General features: G+C 48.5%; 1 protein-coding gene across 1 annotated transcript in view; it reads left to right on the forward strand.

Moving 5' to 3' along the window:
- The window catches only part of LOC102373005 (C->U-editing enzyme APOBEC-1-like), a 17312-nt gene extending 322 nt beyond the window's left edge, over positions 1-16990 (forward strand). The window contains exons 2-4 of the mRNA XM_006032622.3: positions 5382-5764; positions 12841-13019; positions 15496-16990. Of these exons, the coding sequence (XP_006032684.1) occupies positions 5382-5764; positions 12841-13019; positions 15496-15618 (685 nt within the window). The 3' untranslated portion in view covers positions 15619-16990. The remainder of the gene's footprint in view (positions 1-5381; positions 5765-12840; positions 13020-15495) is intronic.
- Positions 16991-18386: the final 1396 nt, after the last annotated feature.

Consider the following 18386-nt stretch of genomic DNA (forward strand, 5'->3'; position numbering starts at 1 on the left):
CAGGGCTGCGGGCTCCGCTCCGGGCCCCGGCTCGGGCAGCACCGCTCGCTGCTGGGGACGGACCGAGAACTGAGGCGGGGTCCTGTGCCCCGCTTGTGCCCGCCGGGCCCGGGCTGCTCTCGGCCCCCCACGCCAAGTGCGCCTTGTGCGTCTTCTTCCCTTCCCTTTTCTTTTCGGGTCTTTCTTCTTTCCTTCATTGTATCTTGTCTTTTCGCTTTTCTTTTCTTATCTTGTGCTTCTTCTTTAATTTTCTTTTTTTTCCCTTTTTTCCTTCCTTTTCTTTTATTGTATTTTTCTTTTCTTTTCTTTTCTTTTCAGGCTGGAATATATCCTGCTTCTGCAACTTTCTGCCATCTGCCAGGCCCCAATCCTTCCTTTTTAGCAGGCCAGATCATCATGGATCCTGGTTTTCTTTGATTTTGCACACCACCCTCCCCCCCCCCCCCCCCCCCCCCCCCCCCCCCCAGCCACAAGCACAAACAGACTATATGATTTTAACCTATATTTTTGGCATGGGCAATAGCCCAGCTCCACGTGTTCTCATTCAGTGACTAGCCTCATACAGACAGAAAAATACATAGGCCCTAAACTGTTCCCCAACTATATAAGTCATCAAAGCAATTTTAAAATCAGGGGCTTCAAAACAGCCTCAAAATGAAATCATAGAATCATAGAAGTAGGGTCGAAGGGACCTTGTAGATCTTCAAGTCCGACCCCCTGCCTGGGCAGGAGAGAAATTGGGCTCAAGTGACCCCAGCCATGTAGGCATCGAGCCACTTCTTAAAGACCCCCAGGGTAGGAGCCAGCACCACTTCCCTTGGAAGTTGGTTCCAGATCCTAGCCGCCCTAACTGTGAAGTAGTTCCTACGGATGTCTAATCTAAACCTACTCTCCAACAACTTGTGAAATGAGGGCAGTCGAAATATTTGGAAAGTTTCTCAACGTTTCGAGTTTCGAAGCTCAGGCTGGACTTTCCTGCAGGGAAACAGAAAGTAAGGAGAGGGAGGGGGAAGAGTGGGGAAGGACTGCTCTCATATTGACTGTGTAGCTGGCCAGTGACTGTGATCCTTCCCTGAGGTCCCTTCCAATCCCAGTGCTCTGGGGGAGGGATGGAAAAACAGCAGAAAAGGCATCTTTGTTTGAACTGCCTTGCTTTATAGGAAGGGAGATACATTTGTACCTTGCGGCATAGACTACACACCTTAGAGAATGTATATAGGAATGCAGATACATGTATATATTTGTATAAAAGCAAGACACTATGAAACACACCAGGAAGCATGGTAGAAAGGCAGGTGGCAAGCCTTCAGGGAGGGGTGGAAGAGTGGGTACAGGGAGAGGTGTAAGCCTCACCCCCCAAACTGAGACACAGCCTCTTGCCTACCACTAGTAGGGATGAGGCTTTCACAAGCAGCAAGGAGAGGGGAGCAGTGCCAGTGCTACTGCCTGTGCCCGAAACTGCATCGCCTCCAAGGGCACCAGCCATAATGCCTCCACACCACCACCATGACAACAAGCAGCAGCACCAGCATGACAGTCTCCTCCACCCCCATTACACTTCCCGTGCAGAGCCTTCCAGTGTCAGAGGAAGAGCTGGATCTGGACCTGAGTGCCCTAGCAAGGGAAATTCTGGGGAAGGAGGGGGAATCACCTGAGTTTGTGCTCTACAACCTTCATGTTTTCCATAGAGCCAGGTCTCCTTCCTCACAAGGCACTTCAGAGGAGGCTGAGCTAGAGGTGTGACCCCCTTGGCCTACTGGGTAAGCCACAGCCAGATGTGGCCGGATCTGGCCACAGTTGCCCATGAACCCTGTCCTGTCCACCACCCAGTGTGCTGAGCGAGTGGGTGTTCAGCATTGCTGGGGATGTAGTGACACCCCACTGCACCTGTTTGGATTCTGGTTTGGTGGAGCAGCTGGGGTTCCTCAAGGTGAACCTCCTGCTGCTGGGGTTCCCCAAGCTCCAGGTGCAGACAGAGTGAATGCCACCCTCCTCACTCCATCTGCACTTATTTCCTTTTTTCATTTTTTAAGAGTCATTTAATGCCCCACTCCCAGAGCTGGAGGGGGCACTCACTGCACCACCAGCCAGCAGGGGAAGGACATGTCCTGCTGAGCTTCCATGCCAGGACAAACTTGGAGGTATGAGCTGGGGCTATGGGGAAGGAGGAGGCCCAAGGTCCTGGACATGACCACTAAAACTGCACTCTACCAGGGTCGGGGACTGCTTGGTGGGACTGCTGATGGTGCAGCAGCCCCAGGAAATGCCAGGACCAAGGATCAACCTGATGAAAGGCGGGTAGGAGGCTCCATAACCTCTAGCTACTACATGCATGCATACAGTCCTGGCTGGGGAAAGCCCAGACCCCATCATGTCTTTGACAGGCCTGAGGCTTGCTGGTTGCAGTGGAGTTGTGAGGCTCCAGGTGAGCTCAACTTAACTGCCTGGGATGCAAGCTTTTGGGTTGAAAAACCCTTTGTCAGGCTGAGAAAGCACCTGCAGTTGGTGTGTGTGCTGTTTCTGGATGGAAGGAAAAGTAAAGAAGTCAGAGGCTGTCATGCAATGCAGGCAAGAAAGCCAGTCAGTGAAAATGGAAATGGAGGCGTCAGAGAGTGTTTACCGCGAAGCAGATAACATTAAATGATTCAGCACTGTGAAGGTAGGGTTCACAATCACTCTGAGGTCCCCTCCCTGCACTCCCTCCTGCTTGGCAGAACATTATTCCAGAAAGTAGTCAGCTGAGATCTCTGTGATTATAACAGCCTGGCAGTGGGTCTGTCCACAGTGCTCAGCTGGGATTGCCACTTCAACCTGGGCACCATCTAACATCTGGGTGTCCAGGAAGATTTCCCTTGCCTTGCATATAGCGTGGAGGATACGGGTGGCAGAACTCCTTAAGGTTTATGTAAGCTGAGGCATGATGAGGGAGTCACAGAATGAGTATATGAATCCCACGGATGGCCTCCACACAGCTCAGGAGGCCATGGTGTTCAGACCTGGAGATTATCTAATGCAGATCTCCAAGCCTGATGAACCAAAGCCCTAAATCCTCAGTTATTATACTACACACCCATCATCACCATTGTCTATCCCCTGCCAAACTGGAACAGAGAATGTCGATGTGTACCAGTTTCTAAGTTACCATGGCCACATGTCTTAATGGACACAGGACATCGAAGCCTCATGTCCTGGTGCTGGAGCAGGGGGGCCAGCGCAGCATAAAGGTCCAAGAAGGTACCACAGGACGTTCTAAAGTTCCACTGCCACTGCTCATTTTGAGCACAAGTTACTCCCACCAGTCCATGCTCACCAGTAGTGCCCAGCTGCAATGAGTAGGGGTCCACCTAAATCCTAGTGGGATTTACAATGTTCGCAGGTTGATCGTGGCATAAAGTTCTAATTCTGCAGTCATTTCGTGGCTGTTCCACCCTTGGCAGTGATTGGTGCAGAGGCCCTGTGGGGGTAGGGATGAAGGTGTGGCCATCATCTTTGCTGGCTGCCCTTTGTGCAGTCCTGCCCTTCAGTGCTGATTGGTGGAGAGGTCCCATCTGGAGGAGGACAGCAAAGGGGGCAGCCACCATTTTGTCTCCTGCCCTTCATGCTGCCCTGCCAGCCGACACCTACCCCTGGCAGCAAGGACTGCTAGCTCCCACTGGGGAGCCAGCATTTATTTTATTAATGTTTTGGTGTTGTTGATTTCATGGCCAATCACAGATTTTGTGGTTTCTGCAAAATCTGTGAATTAAGTAGGTCCCCAGCAATAAGGTAAAATTTAGTACTGAGCCTGCAGATCAGTGGCTTGTGTGATGGTGTCTTCTGCCTCTTGCAAGTGGGCAAACATGATGCCCATTGCAATATCATCATGCTCAAAGTAGTGCCACCCAGGACCAGGAGCTCAAGCTACTGAAACATGGAGCACCTGTGAATTACATTGGCCAGGGCAAGGATTTGCTCAGTTCTGCCACTTCTCATCTCCAGAAAACAATGGAAATCCAGTCCTACTTGGGACAGTCAGTCAAGGGGGAATTGGAGACCCCGTGCCTGGCCAAGGAGGTGTTGGAATTCATGTCCTCAGGTGATCAGCCAAGTCAATGCTTTCCTCTGTGCTCAGCTGTTTTTGGTTACCATTGGAAATATAAGAAAGAGGTGCTCTAGCAAAGCATGCCAGGATATCTGCTTGCCAGCCCTCTAGTGGCAGAGGGCAAGCTGTGCAAGTCAGAAATCATAGTAAATATTACCGTGCGACTGCTCAAAATACGTTCTAACTTTAATACTGCATAATATTGCACAGATTAAGTATGTGCCCCTGCTCCAGGCGCTCAGCACTGGGGTAGGACCCAGGAAAAATCTTTATGCTCTCCATTCTGCCTTCCCAAAATGAGGTACAAGTCTTATTTGGGGTGGGGTGTGATATGTGAGAAAATTTGGCATGGGGCCCTACTTCAGTAGGCTTGAGTCAGGATGGCACAAACTGTGTAAAGGCACTTTTCTAAAATGTACAATTTTACACCCATATTAACACTTAATTTATTCCTCCATCCCTGGTATTTTGGAAGTTTTGTGCAATTTCTTGGTAAGACAATATTGAGATGGGTAGGTGTTGTGTATCCAGTGCCTGTATGTTAGTTCTGCACTGTCAGCAGAAGGTGCTGCTTAAATTGCATTATTCCTGTATTGTTCTGCTTTACCCATATAGTGTTAGAAAATTGGTTGTTACTAATAAACATGATCCCTCAGTTCTTCCTTGTGGGATCCCTTCAGGACAGGAACCCCACAGATACACTACATTAAACATTTCTTCTCGATAGACTCAGTTGTGGGTACAGCATTTCCCCTCCTGCTTTGTCCTCCAGGCTGTACTTGGAATGGTGCCAACTGCATAAGTTCCCTTGACAGTTAGCAGAGCTGGGAAATAACTGCTTTGACTGCTTCCAAGAAGGAAAAACTTAATCAATTAAATGTCAGTAGATTTCTTTTCAGAATTTCCAAGTGTCCAAACCAGGTGTGTGCAAACCTGAGCGCTCAGTCCCTGAACCTGGCAGAAGGGGTGTGTGGGCATGTCAGGGCTCTGTGATGAAGAAAGTGATAGTGCTAAACTTGGGGGTCGGGGGGTGGAAACCTGCAGCTTCCTCCTATTCTGCATCACTTTGCTACTAAAGTGGGCATCAGGATGGTTTAGGTCTTGCTCTCCTTTCATACCTGTGAGGGCAGCTGTAGCTTTTGTTCTTGTCTACTGCTCTGTCTGCTCCCTCACTCTGCCTGTGCTTCTCTCCTTGTGTTCCCCGCTCCTTCCCCATCCCACTCCTTCCTTCCTGGCCAGGACTAGAGAGCTGCTATAAAACTGCAGTCAGTGACTCCTTGCAATCTCTTTCCTATTCCAGGGAGTATATTCCCCAGGACCAGTTTGAGGAGAATTTTGACCCAAGTGTCCTTCTAGCAGAGACACACCTGCTCTCTGAGCTAACGTGGGGTGGCAGACCTTATAAGCACTGGTATGAAAATACTGAACACTGTCATGCAGAAATCCACTTCCTGGAGAACTTCAGTTCCAAGAATAGATCCTGCACCATCACCTGGTACCTGTCCTGGAGTCCCTGTGCGGAGTGCTCTGCCAGAATTGCAGACTTCATGCAGGAAAACACTAACGTGAAATTAAACATTCATGTAGCACGGCTCTACCTTCATGATGACGAACACACCCGTCAGGGTTTACGGTATCTGATGAAGATGAAGAGAGTTACCATACAAGTCATGACCATCCCAGGTAATGAACTGTGGGGCTGGAGGGGCAGAATGGTTCAGAGGGAAGTATAATAGGACACAAAGGACTTGGGGCAGAATCCTGTTTCACCAAGGAGATGATAAGTGCCAATTAAACATTACTTACTTGCCCAGCCATATAACTGTGATCCTATCCCACTTTTTCTCCAGGTAGAAATCACATTTACCTGGATAAATGTATTATCTAGCTACACCTCAGCCTGGTAACTTGCACCTGCAGCAATGAGTGGCAGGGCACGGAGCTAGGTAGGAGGGTGAGGTTCTCAAGGCAGGATCAGGTGGAGGGAGGCCAGAGACCAAACAAGGACATGCTTCTGCACTCCACGGTATTAGCCTGTGACAGGACCCACATGGAGTGGGCAGCCCTCTGTCTCATTACAGCCAGTCCTGTTGCCCTCAGTTTTCTTATAAACTTCCCCCCATCCCAATTTTCCTGCTATGCCTTGATGTGCAAGTGAATTAGGAGGTATCCTGCTTCTATACTAGGTGGAGGAGCCTGAAGACCCCATCCCCCTGGACTGGCAGGGGCTCTGGTGCTTACAAGCCCCAGGCTATTATGTTCTGCTTAGATTGTATACAGCTGTAACCAAGAGTTCAGCTTGTTTGGAGGGCTCAGTCTCTCTGGGTGTGGGGTCCTTGTGCCCTCTGGTCCTTTTCCCAGTCTATTAACTCCCTTCTTGCTTCTGCCTCTCTGGGGTCTAGACCCCAGAGCCCCAGTTTGCAAACCTACAGCCTATCCTATAGGCCCCATTGGCACGTCCTTAGACCCCAAACATCCAGCTCAGGTTCCAGCTTTGAGATGTTATGCCTGCACCTGTTGGCCTAGTCCTTTAACGAGAGTCCCTCTCACAGGATACTCTCTCCAAGCACCCTGTTATGTGAACTCCTTATCTACTTCTAGCTGATTCTGGTCCACCAGGTGTCCACAGAATTGAAATTCTAACTTAGGCTCATCCCCAGTGCAGGGAAAATGGACACACCAAAGATTTCAGCCCTCAGGCTTGCTAGTCAAACAAAAAATACCAGCTGAGACTTATTCCCTGCTTCAAGTCTATTCACTTGGTCTGCAGGGGCCTTTCCTCAATCCACCAAAAGTGAGCCACTTGCTTCTGCAGTCTGAGTCCCTCTCTCCTGTGGTAGGCTTTTATACCCACTAGCCCTTCCCTTTCTGGTCACAGGACCCCTTCTGCTTCGCCTGGTAGAGGAGTCCCTCTCTGCCAGTGATAAGCTTGCTACTTGGCTCCCTCTGCCTCTCCTTAGGCTCCCTTTCAGGCCTCTGGCTCCTAGTGATCCCAAAGGTTTGAGTCTTAAGGGGGCCATGCCAGCTTTCCAGGTTTTTTCTGCCCTTTTCCCATAACAGGGATTTAATTTCCTGTTACATAGCCATTCCATGCAGATGCGCCACCCAGAGTCAACTATGGCCTTCAGCCTCAGGGATGCCCAAGGTCTGCCCCGGCCATGAAGCCAGACCAGGCTAGGCGCTAGTGGTGCCTCTGAGGGGCTGAATGATGGGTTCTGTATACAGTGCTTCCACTCATGGCAGATGCCGTGTGCCACCTCTGCAGCCTGCTGCAGGACAACCAAGAGGTGTCTGACCTCACTATTGATGCCCAACAAAGTTAGCACTGTCCCAGCCATATTGACCCTAGGCTCTTATCAGAGGGTCAGTGCTGAGACAACTGGCATCGATCAGTCCACAGCCCTGCAGATTTTAGTGCCTGGAGACAGACTATGTGGGAGGCTCTGCAAAGAGACAGGTCTACAGATTGACCTGTTATTGCTTATAACCCAAAACACAAAAATAAACATGTATTACAGTGTCCCGTTGGCTACCCACAACCACACAATAAAGATTCACACCTCTTCTAGCTGGAGAGATTAAAAAGTCGGGAGGAGGGTAGCATGCAGACTGGCAGCAGATCCTCAGTTTGCTTGGTTCTCCAATTTTCATCCTAGCCTATACCCTCTACTTATAGATGGATTTATTATTGTAAACGTTCTCTGTTTGGTTTTTTTCACATTTTTTTGTTTCACTGAAACGTTTGCAACTAAACTGAACCAACCTTCTCACGGACCAGGGAGATGTCAGTTAGCTGGGATTTATGTCCTTGGGAAAATTCTATGAAATCTATGAAATCTATGAAATTTACAGTTCTGGAAGAGAGGATTTCTTGTCTCCTTCCCTTACCATCATGGAATGTTGCTTGCCACTATTCTGTTTCCTTTTCACCTTGGTTTAGGATCCTCACTGACAAGGCTGTTTTGTTTTTACAACTTATCTGAGAAACTCAACATAAATGTATCTATTGTTGCAAAACTACATCTGATATATTTGGTTACATTAATCACTACTGCTAAGATTTTAAGATAAATCTATGATATATATCTGGATTATCTATTTTAAGGTCTTTTTTATAATGTCTCCTTTCAAGCTTTGTGGGTTTTGCACTTCAGTCTCATTGGTTTAGGTGGACAGGTTGATTGTTCCCTTTATTTTGCTGACCAAGCTAGTTGAAACAGCTGCAAAGGTTCACTCTACAGTTGCTCAGAAAAAAGGCTTTGTGGCTTTTGCTTTAGCTACACTTCTGCAGTTTGGCCTAGCCCTTCTGAAAATGGCCACGGCTGGCAACAGTGCACAGATTTTGTGCTTGTGAACAGTCACTGCAAATACACTATGCATATGATAGTGGTTGGCAGCGCCTGCCACATCTTCCCCAACATCATGGTTAGGTTCCTCACATCCAGCCATGACATCTCTGTAGTTTCAGTGCAGTGAGATTGTGCCCAGATGACTGCTATGGAGGAAGATCCACCTCTCTGTCTCTTGCCTCAGCTGCTCAACCCCTGTAGCCAGCCTCCTTTGGTGGGTGAAGTGTCTCTTACGCTGACCTGCAGCCTGACCCAGTCCTTGACTGGAGCTCCTGGGCTGTGGCTCAGAGCCACCTCTTTTTTGTCTTTGCAGAGACGATCCTGTTTACTCACCCAGCCACAGCTCTTCATCCCCCATGCGTATCCAAATGGCTACAAACCCCAGCCCACAAGCTAGATTCAGCTCCCAGGTCTGCAACTTTTGGCACAGGGAATCCCTACAGGTCAGAAAACTTGGTGGCTGGAGAGTGGTGGCATCATTCACCTGCTGCCAAATTTCTGGACCTGTAGGGAGCCCTGCAGGCTGAATATCATGGGCCTGTGTGCTGCAGGACCCTGGGGAGATGGATAGGGGTGGTGAGGGGCCTGGTCCTAGCACATGAGAACAGCATAGGGTCCCAGGGCCTGATTCTAGCACATGGGGGTGGACAGAGGCAATACAGGGCCCAATCCTGATGTGTGGGGCTCAGTCCAGCCTCCAGACTGGCTCTGTGCCACTCATCCAACCTGTGAGGCCAAAACATTGTGCACCACTGCGCTATATGACTGTTGGAATGCACATGACCCAGTCAGTAATTCAGCTAAAATACCATTATTAGCTCCAAAGGCCAATAGTAGCTGTACAGGCACCTTAAACAAACACTCTAAAATACTATAACAAATTACTGACTGTACATGAGATAGCAATCTTACAATACTGCTTGATGACTGCACCCACACAGTAATTACAGTTACAAGCACTCGATCAGAATCCTTACTAGCGAGGCAGATTGTAGCTGTGCCATGCTGATTGGGTCCAGTAGATCAGCTCAGACTAGCAAGAAGCCATCTTTCCTGTCTCTCTTTTCCCTAGATTACTCATTCATTACATCACCTTCTTCTGAATTCTAGAAATTGGTCAGTACTAGCCCAGACTTTCACAGACCCAATACACAAAACCTTTTTACTTCGTTCATCCTTAGTGGGTCTCTGTAGACCTCCTGGAGCCAACTTCCTTGACATCTTGGTGAACCTATTTCCTTCCTGTTGTTCCCACACCTTTTCTCTTACATTAGCACATTTATGGCTTATCACACTTCATCCTGCCATCATTTGCATTTTGCCTATCTGTATTTCTGTGTGTGCGTCTTCTGTCTGTCTATCTGGCTCTGTCTCTCTCAAATCATAGATTCCTGGAATTGTCTGGCTTGCACCAGCACAATAAAACATCCCCAGACCTATTGCGTAATTACAGCATAAAGGCAGTCCTCGGACTTACGACACAATTGGTTCCTGAAAATTTCGTCTTAAGTTGAAACTTTGTAACTCGGAACCAATTTTCTCATAAGAAACAATGTTATAAATGGGGGATTGGTCCCTGAACCAAGGCCCAATACCCTATTTTCACCAAAAATACCCCAGAATTTTGTACTTGATCAATTAAAGATGAGTAATATAGCTACATTAATGTATTTATAGTGTAAATAGCAATCCTATTGATTTGGAAAGACTTCTTTGAGGTGACTTTGCTGGACTTTTTGAAGGGTTCTTGGCTGAAGTCTTTTCAGGAGTCTTGTCTGCAGGTTTTCTGGAGTCTTGTCTGCTTTCTTAAAGAAAGTATCCAAGGAAGTTTGGACAGATGCTCTCCAGGGAGATGGGTGACGCGGTGAACTTGTTTACTGGCATGGCGTTGCATCAGATCAAGCTGTGTAAAGTCGAAACTGACATCATAAAGTTGAAACAGGGTGTCAATTTATAAACTTTGTAAGTGCAAAATGTTGTAACTTGAAACGTTGTAAGTCGAGGACTGCCTGTATTTCATAATTTCCAGAACAACCACATGCACCAGTGCACCAGATCAGTTGTGTAGAATCGTGCTCAACTTTTTGCCCTTGTGGGCTAGATGAGTGGTGTGGGGGTCAGTCCATGGGCCAGATCCTGTACAGGGTTGGTGCATGGGGGCAGATCATGGACCTGACTCCATGCTTCCCTGATCCAACTGCACACCAGCCGAGTCTCAAGCACTGTCCCGATCCAGTGGTGCCCCAAACCAATCCCACACACCCAGATCTGGCCGCATACTGGCTGTACAGAGCCATGTTATCTGACCTGCAGGACTCCTCATGCGGCCAGAAATTTGGCAGCAGGGAAGTGGCCACCAGCACAGCCACCTCTCTCCTGCTGCCAAATTCCCAGACCATTGGGGTGCCCCAGGAGCTGTATGATTTGGCCAGTTATTGAGCAATTATTACCAATGAGTGGAGGAATAGTCCAGAAGGACAGTCAGGGCCAGGCTGATGTGGGAGCTGTTTGAGTAGTTCTTGGTGCATGAGTAGCTCTTGGTGCAACCCATGGCCCATGTCCATAAGTGCAGGTGACCCTTTGGGCCACATCCCACATCCTCCTGTGATGCACCCTGCAACTCTTTGCCAGCCATGACATGCTGGGGCCTCTTCTCTGTGCCTGGGGAGACATGGTATGCAGAACACCTGTGCCAGGTGCCTGTTATACTGACTTTAGTGTTGGAGGTTCATCCGTGATGCCCTGCCCCTCAGGATGCTTCTGGTCTCTGTGACAACTGGAGACCACCAGGTGTAAGTGGGACCTCATGCACCCAATGAAGGCTTCTTGGTCACAACTCCCCCATGCCTTCTGGATGCCCTACTGGATTCACACCCTGGTCCACCACCACCTCCAGTCCCTCCACTTCTTCTGGACAGACTCAGTGATCCATTTCTGTTGCCTCTTTCTCCCACCCGTATACTGACCTGCTGCTGCATCTTTCTCAGCAGGCAGTCATACTCTACCCAGGCATATTGCATTGCCAACTGCAGCCAACTGCAGAGCATGTAGAGAGGTGTTTTCCTGGGTGCCTGTCCATTATGCAGTTAGGTGGGGGCCAGTGGAGGTGAGTGGGGTGATTTACCTGGCTAGGGCCAGAGCAGGCAAAGGAAAATAGTCTTGTGGGTGCAAGTTTGCACTGCAGGGATAGCCAGTGTTGTGCCCAGCTGTGTGGGGGCAGAGGCTGGCCAGTTCCCTTTCCTAAAAGACTTCCTGTCTGCCTTCAGAGAGCAATGGAGATAAAAGGCTCATCCAGTGCTGTGGGTGTGGGGTTGGGGAGGGATGTAGGAATGTCTCTGCCTCAGGGATGCTCCTTCCTGTAGGTACTGAAGAGGACTTCTGGTATCTATTTAGGCTACCCAGCTAGTGGGCAATTTCTCTCTGAGCTGCCATATGGGGACATGCAAGTCATCCATCACCCTCTGTATAAGAACTGGAGTAAAATAGGATTACCGTCAGTGTTAGTTGGGTCAGGGTTAGTTAGTTATTAAGTCAGGGTTAGCTGCAAGCTATGCTTTCATCTTCTGCTGGGTGAAATAGGATTCAGGATTCAGATCACTGATTCTAGTTGGTTCAAATGGGACTGTGCAATTGGCTGTGAAGCCTTTTCCACCCAGGTTGGCAATCTGGAAGTGGGGAGAAGCAGTTGCATTGGGGAGTGAGGATTTTCCCCTGGGGTTTCTGGCCTCTGGAAAATGAGGTAGTGGCTGAGGTCCAGGTATGTGCACCCCAAAATCTCCAGGCCTGCTGGCACCTGTTCAGCTCTGGCAGGAAGTTGGACCAGTGCAGCCACTATGTCTAATGCACCAGGCAAAGAAGAGCAAGAGGACACCAGGCTCCTTCCTCAGCCCCTTCCAACAATGTCAGCTTGACTATGGTGAAATGGAGGGAGTGCCCTGCCAGCATAGCCCAGGTGCTTCAGGTCATCACAAAGCAGTAAAGGACATTCAACTTCCCCTTTTGCTTATTTGATTATATTCCACCCTCTCTAAAAGAGGGTGGCTTACAATAAAAACAAGAAAAAATACAAAAACAAATAAAATGCACACATAAAATAATCATTGATAAAGCAGTTCCCCAGACTGTACCCCAGATTTGCTAAAATGAACAAAGTGGGTCAAGTTTGGGGAAGCTGGTTTGGCAAGAGCTTCCCTGGGCGGAGAGATGGGAAAGCTGAAGAGAGCACATGTGCCAAATGCAGCGGGGTCCTCAGCTTACACCAGCTGGGCTTGGGTTACCTGGGTTATGGCCACCTGCCTGTGTAACAGGAGCCCATTGCATGGCATAGAAAAGCCTTGCTGCCCCAAGCCTTGCTGATCTCCGAGTGTGCTAGGCCCATCGGCACATGACTGACTGGTTTTATTTCTCCAGATTATACATACTGTTGGAATACCTTTTTGGAGGATGATGGCGAGGATGAGTCTGATGATTATGGTGGATATGCAGGTGTTCATGAGGATGAGGATGAGTCTGACGATGATGACTATTTACCCACGCACTTTGCTCCATGGATAATGCTGTATTCTCTTGAACTCAGCTGCATCCTTCAGGTTGGTCACCCATTAAGCAGGAGGAAATTGCACCTGGGAGTGATGGGTGGTCTCAGATAAATGGGCTGGATGGAGCTGGGAGTGGTTCTTTCCATCCTAGGGGGAGTGGGAACCCTGCTGCCGTAAATGTAAAAAACTGCCCTGGTCCTTTAAGACACCAACACAGCAAGGTTTTTCTTAGGTGCTGTGTAGGCACATTCTTCTGAAAGGGTGTACAACAGGGGTGGGCAATTATTTGGGCCAGAGGGTCACTTAACAAGTTTTGGTGAGCTGTTGAGGGCCATATGTGTGCACTTACTCACTCAGTCTCACATACACACAGTCACACACACATGCACTCTTGCACACATATGAACTCCCTGCAGCCGGCCGAGGCTGGCTCTGGAGCAGGAGCAAAAGAATGAGCCCGCCTGGGGCTGTGGCATCTTATCTCCACTCCTCCCTGTGCACTCCTCCCCTCCAACCCCAACACAGCCTGGCTTTGCTGACATTGGCCAGCAGAGCCATGCTATGCTGGGGATGGGGCCATGACATTAGCAGCCCCATGGAGGCAGGCTGGTGGGGGAGTGGGAATGCCCCCACCTCTTGGCCTCCCCACTGACCCACTGTGCAGACTCTGGTGGGGGGAGAAGGAAGGTTCAGTTCCCTCTCTCACCCACCCCACTGCCACGTGGTGCCAGGTGAGTGGGGTTCTGGCCTGTGCTGGCATGGCAGGGGGATGCTGGATAGAAGTAACCCCACCTGCCCAGCATCACCAGGTCAGACTCCAGGCTGCCGGGCAGTGCCAGGTAGAAGGGCAGAGCTGCCTCTGCCCAGCATCCCCTGCCAGAGCTGGAGCTGCTGCCCACAGGCTCACCAATTGATTTTTTTCTGGCTCATGGGCAGGTAACAGCTCTGGCTCTGGACTCTGCTGGTGCCATGTACCAGGTAGAATCAATTGGAGAGCCAGATGTGGCCTGTGGGGCCATATTTTACCCACCCCTGATATACAGACAGTATCAGGGAGGGATCAGACCAGATTATGGATGACAGCTCTATCTGGGCTGTTAAACATCCATCCACAACATAACCTCAGGTGAAAGACATCCCTAACTCTATGACGGCTGGTGACTTGGAGGGTCTGACAGGGAATGAATCATTCTACCCAATGCCCCTAAAGCACCTGCTACCAACCATTGTCAGAGGCAGGACGCAGGGCTAGATGGACCTTTGGATTTTCTTATGTCCTTATTTACCTTGGGGAAATGGATGCCAGGCAGAGGCCTCACTTGCCCCACACTGAACTGTTAACCCCTTTTCCTACCAACACAGGGATGGGGCTTGTCTTCTCACTGAGTTGTGGGGCCATTGACTAGTTTTCTGATCATTTCTGAGTTCTCCCCAGTTCTGGATCACCCACCTCTGTGAGGTCAGAAGTTCCTGGCCTGTGCACCGTGAGCAGGGCTGCCTAAAAAGGGAGTTTTTGTCCTGGAGAATTTTTGAGATTTGTTTTGTTCTGCCTCAGAGGGAACCCAAGAATGGTCCAAATTCCTCTCAAAAAGACCCAGTGAATAGGAAGGGAAAAGGCTCCCTCTGGGACTGGCAGCAGCTCAGTATTAACCTGACATGCTGGGATGGAAGAGATGTAGGTCACCTTCCTGGACTGACTCAGGCACATGTATATATGTGAGATACACAGGAAACACTTGGTTTCAATTTATTGGCTTTTGTGTGACAAGATGCCATTTTCTTGGAAAATTCTTTACCAGAAGTAATGATGCACCAATGTGATCATTAAACATATCACAGAACAGCTTTGGAAGTGGCCTGGCTCTGAACAGTAACAAGAAGTATGAATGTTATATTTTCTCACATATACCACACCCCTAAATATAATTCATCCCCTGGTTTTTATAGGCAGCTTAAAGGAAAAAAAATCCTACCTTGAAGGATAGGTAAGTAATTGATCCAGCACACTGGGTTTGGGGCTGTGTCAGGTCTGGCCATGGACCAACCTTAGTGTGCAGGGGGTAGGGCATAGAAGGGGTGTTCTTCACAGGTCTGGAAATCTGTCAGGAGGAGGGGAGTGGTGACAGCATTTCTTGCTGTGGCTTCAAGAATGGCAGCAATGAATACTGCCACTGCTCTCCCTCCCATCCCCCTGCCAAATTTCTGGACCCATGGGGATCCCATTTTCTTGCATATAATGCACACCCCGATTCTCACAAGCTGATTTTGGTGAAAAAGGTATGGGTTCTATGCAAGAAAATACAGTATTATGAACCAGTACAGTTATCAGAATGGCCTAGGCCTGACCCTTCCAGGCCCATCTCTGTTTCATGAGAAACAAGCGGTCAGGGCTTCCCTGCTGCTTGCTGCATAGACAAGTGGGATAGCTCTTCCCTGTCCCTTATGCTGTTTCCTGCCATGGTCATCTAATACCTGAGTGGGTCTAAAGTGCCAAGGAATTAATTTTACTTCCCTTTTTCCTCACCAGGGCTTTGCACCTTGTTTAAAGATCATCCAAGGCAATCATATGAGTCCTACCTTCCAACTTCATGTCCAAGATCAAGAACAAAAAAGATTACTTGAGCCAGCCAACCCCTGGGGAGCTGACTAGTTGGCAAGGGCCATGAGTACCTGAACCAGGCCATCAGCTGATTGCCAGAAACCAGTTTCCAGAAAATGAAGCTCCATCACATGCGGGGATGAGGGGGAAGGGGAGGGAAGTATGCTGTCAGTTTGGGGACAACAGTGTCCTAGGCCCACTGCTCCACACATACCACATTTCCTCTGTTTGTGGATCTCTGTGGTCTGGGTTACCTGGGAGAACAGTCCTTAAACACGACTGTAATGTCCTAACATAAGAGTGTAGACCTTTGGGTGGGTGAATTCATCCTAAGTAACGAGTACAGTTCTTTGAAAAATTCCTCCATTTGCTAAGAGCAGTCATGTAAGCTGGTATTCATCATTATGGTGTAAGCCCTTTATTGCAGAAGTCATTGGCTGAACTGTCCTACAAAATTATGAAAGTTATGAACAGTGTATCTCACAAATATCTTTGTCCATAAGAAGGACTGTGGTTCAACAGGCTGGTTTGAGTAAAAAAACCCAGATGTAGCACTACTAAACCATGCTTTCTGAAAAACAAAGCTAGCATTTTTTTTAGGCGCTACCTTTGCATTCATATCAACACCCCTATAAAGTAACAGATGCACTTAGAAACAACATACCTCCAATTACTGTTTAAATGTAAAATTAATAAGGGGATTTCCATTAATCATGGTTAAGTGCCACACTTGGACTTTGGAAGAAGTCTACTTGCATGGTCCAAAAGTTGCCAGTGATTTTCAACCTGTGGTCCGCAGACCCCTGGGGGTCTGAAGATGACTGTGATCAATCAAAAGTGTATGAATACCCACACTTACACTTCAAAGGGATCCATACTTCCATTCAAAATTTCCAAAGGGGTCCACAAATATAAAAAGTTTGAAAACCATTATGCCTTTCTGTAATAGTAAGAGCTTTGCTAATAGCAAGAGTTCTGCACGCTGATTCTATAGTAGACCAGTGAAGCGGCACGTAGACTCCTGCTCTGTGAGCGTGACTGAACTATGAACTTAGATAGCTGAATGTTGTAATACCCTGGAATGTAGTAAACACCAGGTGTGTTAGATCACGACTCATTCCTAAATTCCTAGCTTAAAATAACTAAATCCCTAGCTCGAGATAACATTATTTACTCTAGACTATGTAAGCTGTACATTCTTAAATTACAATGGGGTTCCTCAGCTCTGGCAAGAGTTCTGACTTGTGCGGAGCCCCGGCGCAGGCTATTGCATCTTCGGGATCGAGACACTCCGGGGCCAGGGAAACCATGTGGGGTGGCGGCTGCCGCCTAAGGCCGATGTGAGGTAACTGTCCTCTCTTCTCTGTTCTATTGCCTGCCTCTGCAAGTATCCTTAAATAAAGCTTTGCAAGGGTGAAAACAACCGTGAGTATGTCCTTTGTTCAAGCGCGGAGAATCTTCTGAGCCCAGTAGTTCATTCTAAGACAATTGGTGTTAGCAGTGGGATTCCCCTGATGTTTGGCATGGACCTATTTAAGAGGCTGTGGAAGGGGGAGGGAGAGGGATCAGAAAGAAGGATGCTGGGTTGGCCCGATATCGGGTTGTGGTATGGGGTAGCAAAGGCACTCTGTAAATTGAGTCCATCTGTTTATTGGAGTAAGGAGGAGTGCCCTGTAACTCCTGCCGAGGTGCAACGGTGTGCAACAGCGGGTTGAGAAGGAGCTTAAGTCTGAGGGGGAGAGTGGTGCTAGACACACCATCCCTTGGCTGCTCCTTATGGTGCTTGAATGTCTGAGCACACAAAATGCCTGTCTGCAGAAACAGCTCGATCCGGCTGTCCGTTGGCAGATGCGTCTGAATTTGAATGAAGCAATATTGCATGAGTTATGTTCTAAACAACTTGATTCTGCCTCCCCTAACTGTTCCTCCTCCCTGTCGGCGCTAGTCTCCCAGCTGTCTAAGCTGGAGGCAGCTCTGGTGATGACAGAGCTACCTTTACGAAATGCTAGGAGGATCACAAGTGAGTAGATAGATCCGGAAGAGTGGGATGGGAATATATAGTGATGAGGTCGAACATGCTGAGAGTTTGGATGGTGAGGAGTGCCAACGTGCATTTGCACGACTAGTATATTATAATCGTACCACCCAGGGACCTGCAGGAGTCAGTAGATCCCAGGAGATCAGAGAGTACACAACAGCAGAATTGGGTACCTTGGCAGGGAAATTTTGAAAAGAGCTGAAAGAGGGACTGAAAACATAGATATTAAAAGTACTCGATGAAGGTAGTGCACATGTAAGTGTCACCATAGGTCAATTGAAGGCGTTAGGAAATCTAACAAGAGACACTTTATACAATGCTACAATGCATACCGCACATGCCCATGCTCTGTTATTAGATTGGTGTATAGAATGCTGGATAGACAGGTGGCCAGAGAGGGGAGATCACGATAACCCAGAGCCATGGTCTTGGCAGACCATGGAAGAGGGACTAGAGATTTTGCGGGAAGAAGCAATGCAAAATTAGATGTATGGGGGGTGGGTAGGGAATAGTCCAGAGAATATGCCTTTTACATCTCAGATTAAGAATTTGTTAATCAATACTGCTCCTTCCCATCTGCGTACCCATGTGTCCCTCCTATTAGCGGAACGACAGGAGAAAACGGTCGGGGACATAGCTGCCAAATTGTTAGAGAATACTCCTCTGGTGGAGGCTGGAAGTTCACAAACGTGGGCGGTTCAGAAGCAAACAGACAAGGAGCAGGAAGGGCATAAAAAGCTGTTAGCTCGACGAGATTTATGGGTCTGGCTCATAAGGCACG

The sequence above is a fragment of the Alligator sinensis genome, unplaced genomic scaffold (assembly GCF_000455745.1).
Source record: "Alligator sinensis unplaced genomic scaffold, ASM45574v1 scaffold1129_1, whole genome shotgun sequence".
Classification (NCBI taxonomy): Eukaryota; Metazoa; Chordata; order Crocodylia; family Alligatoridae; genus Alligator; species Alligator sinensis.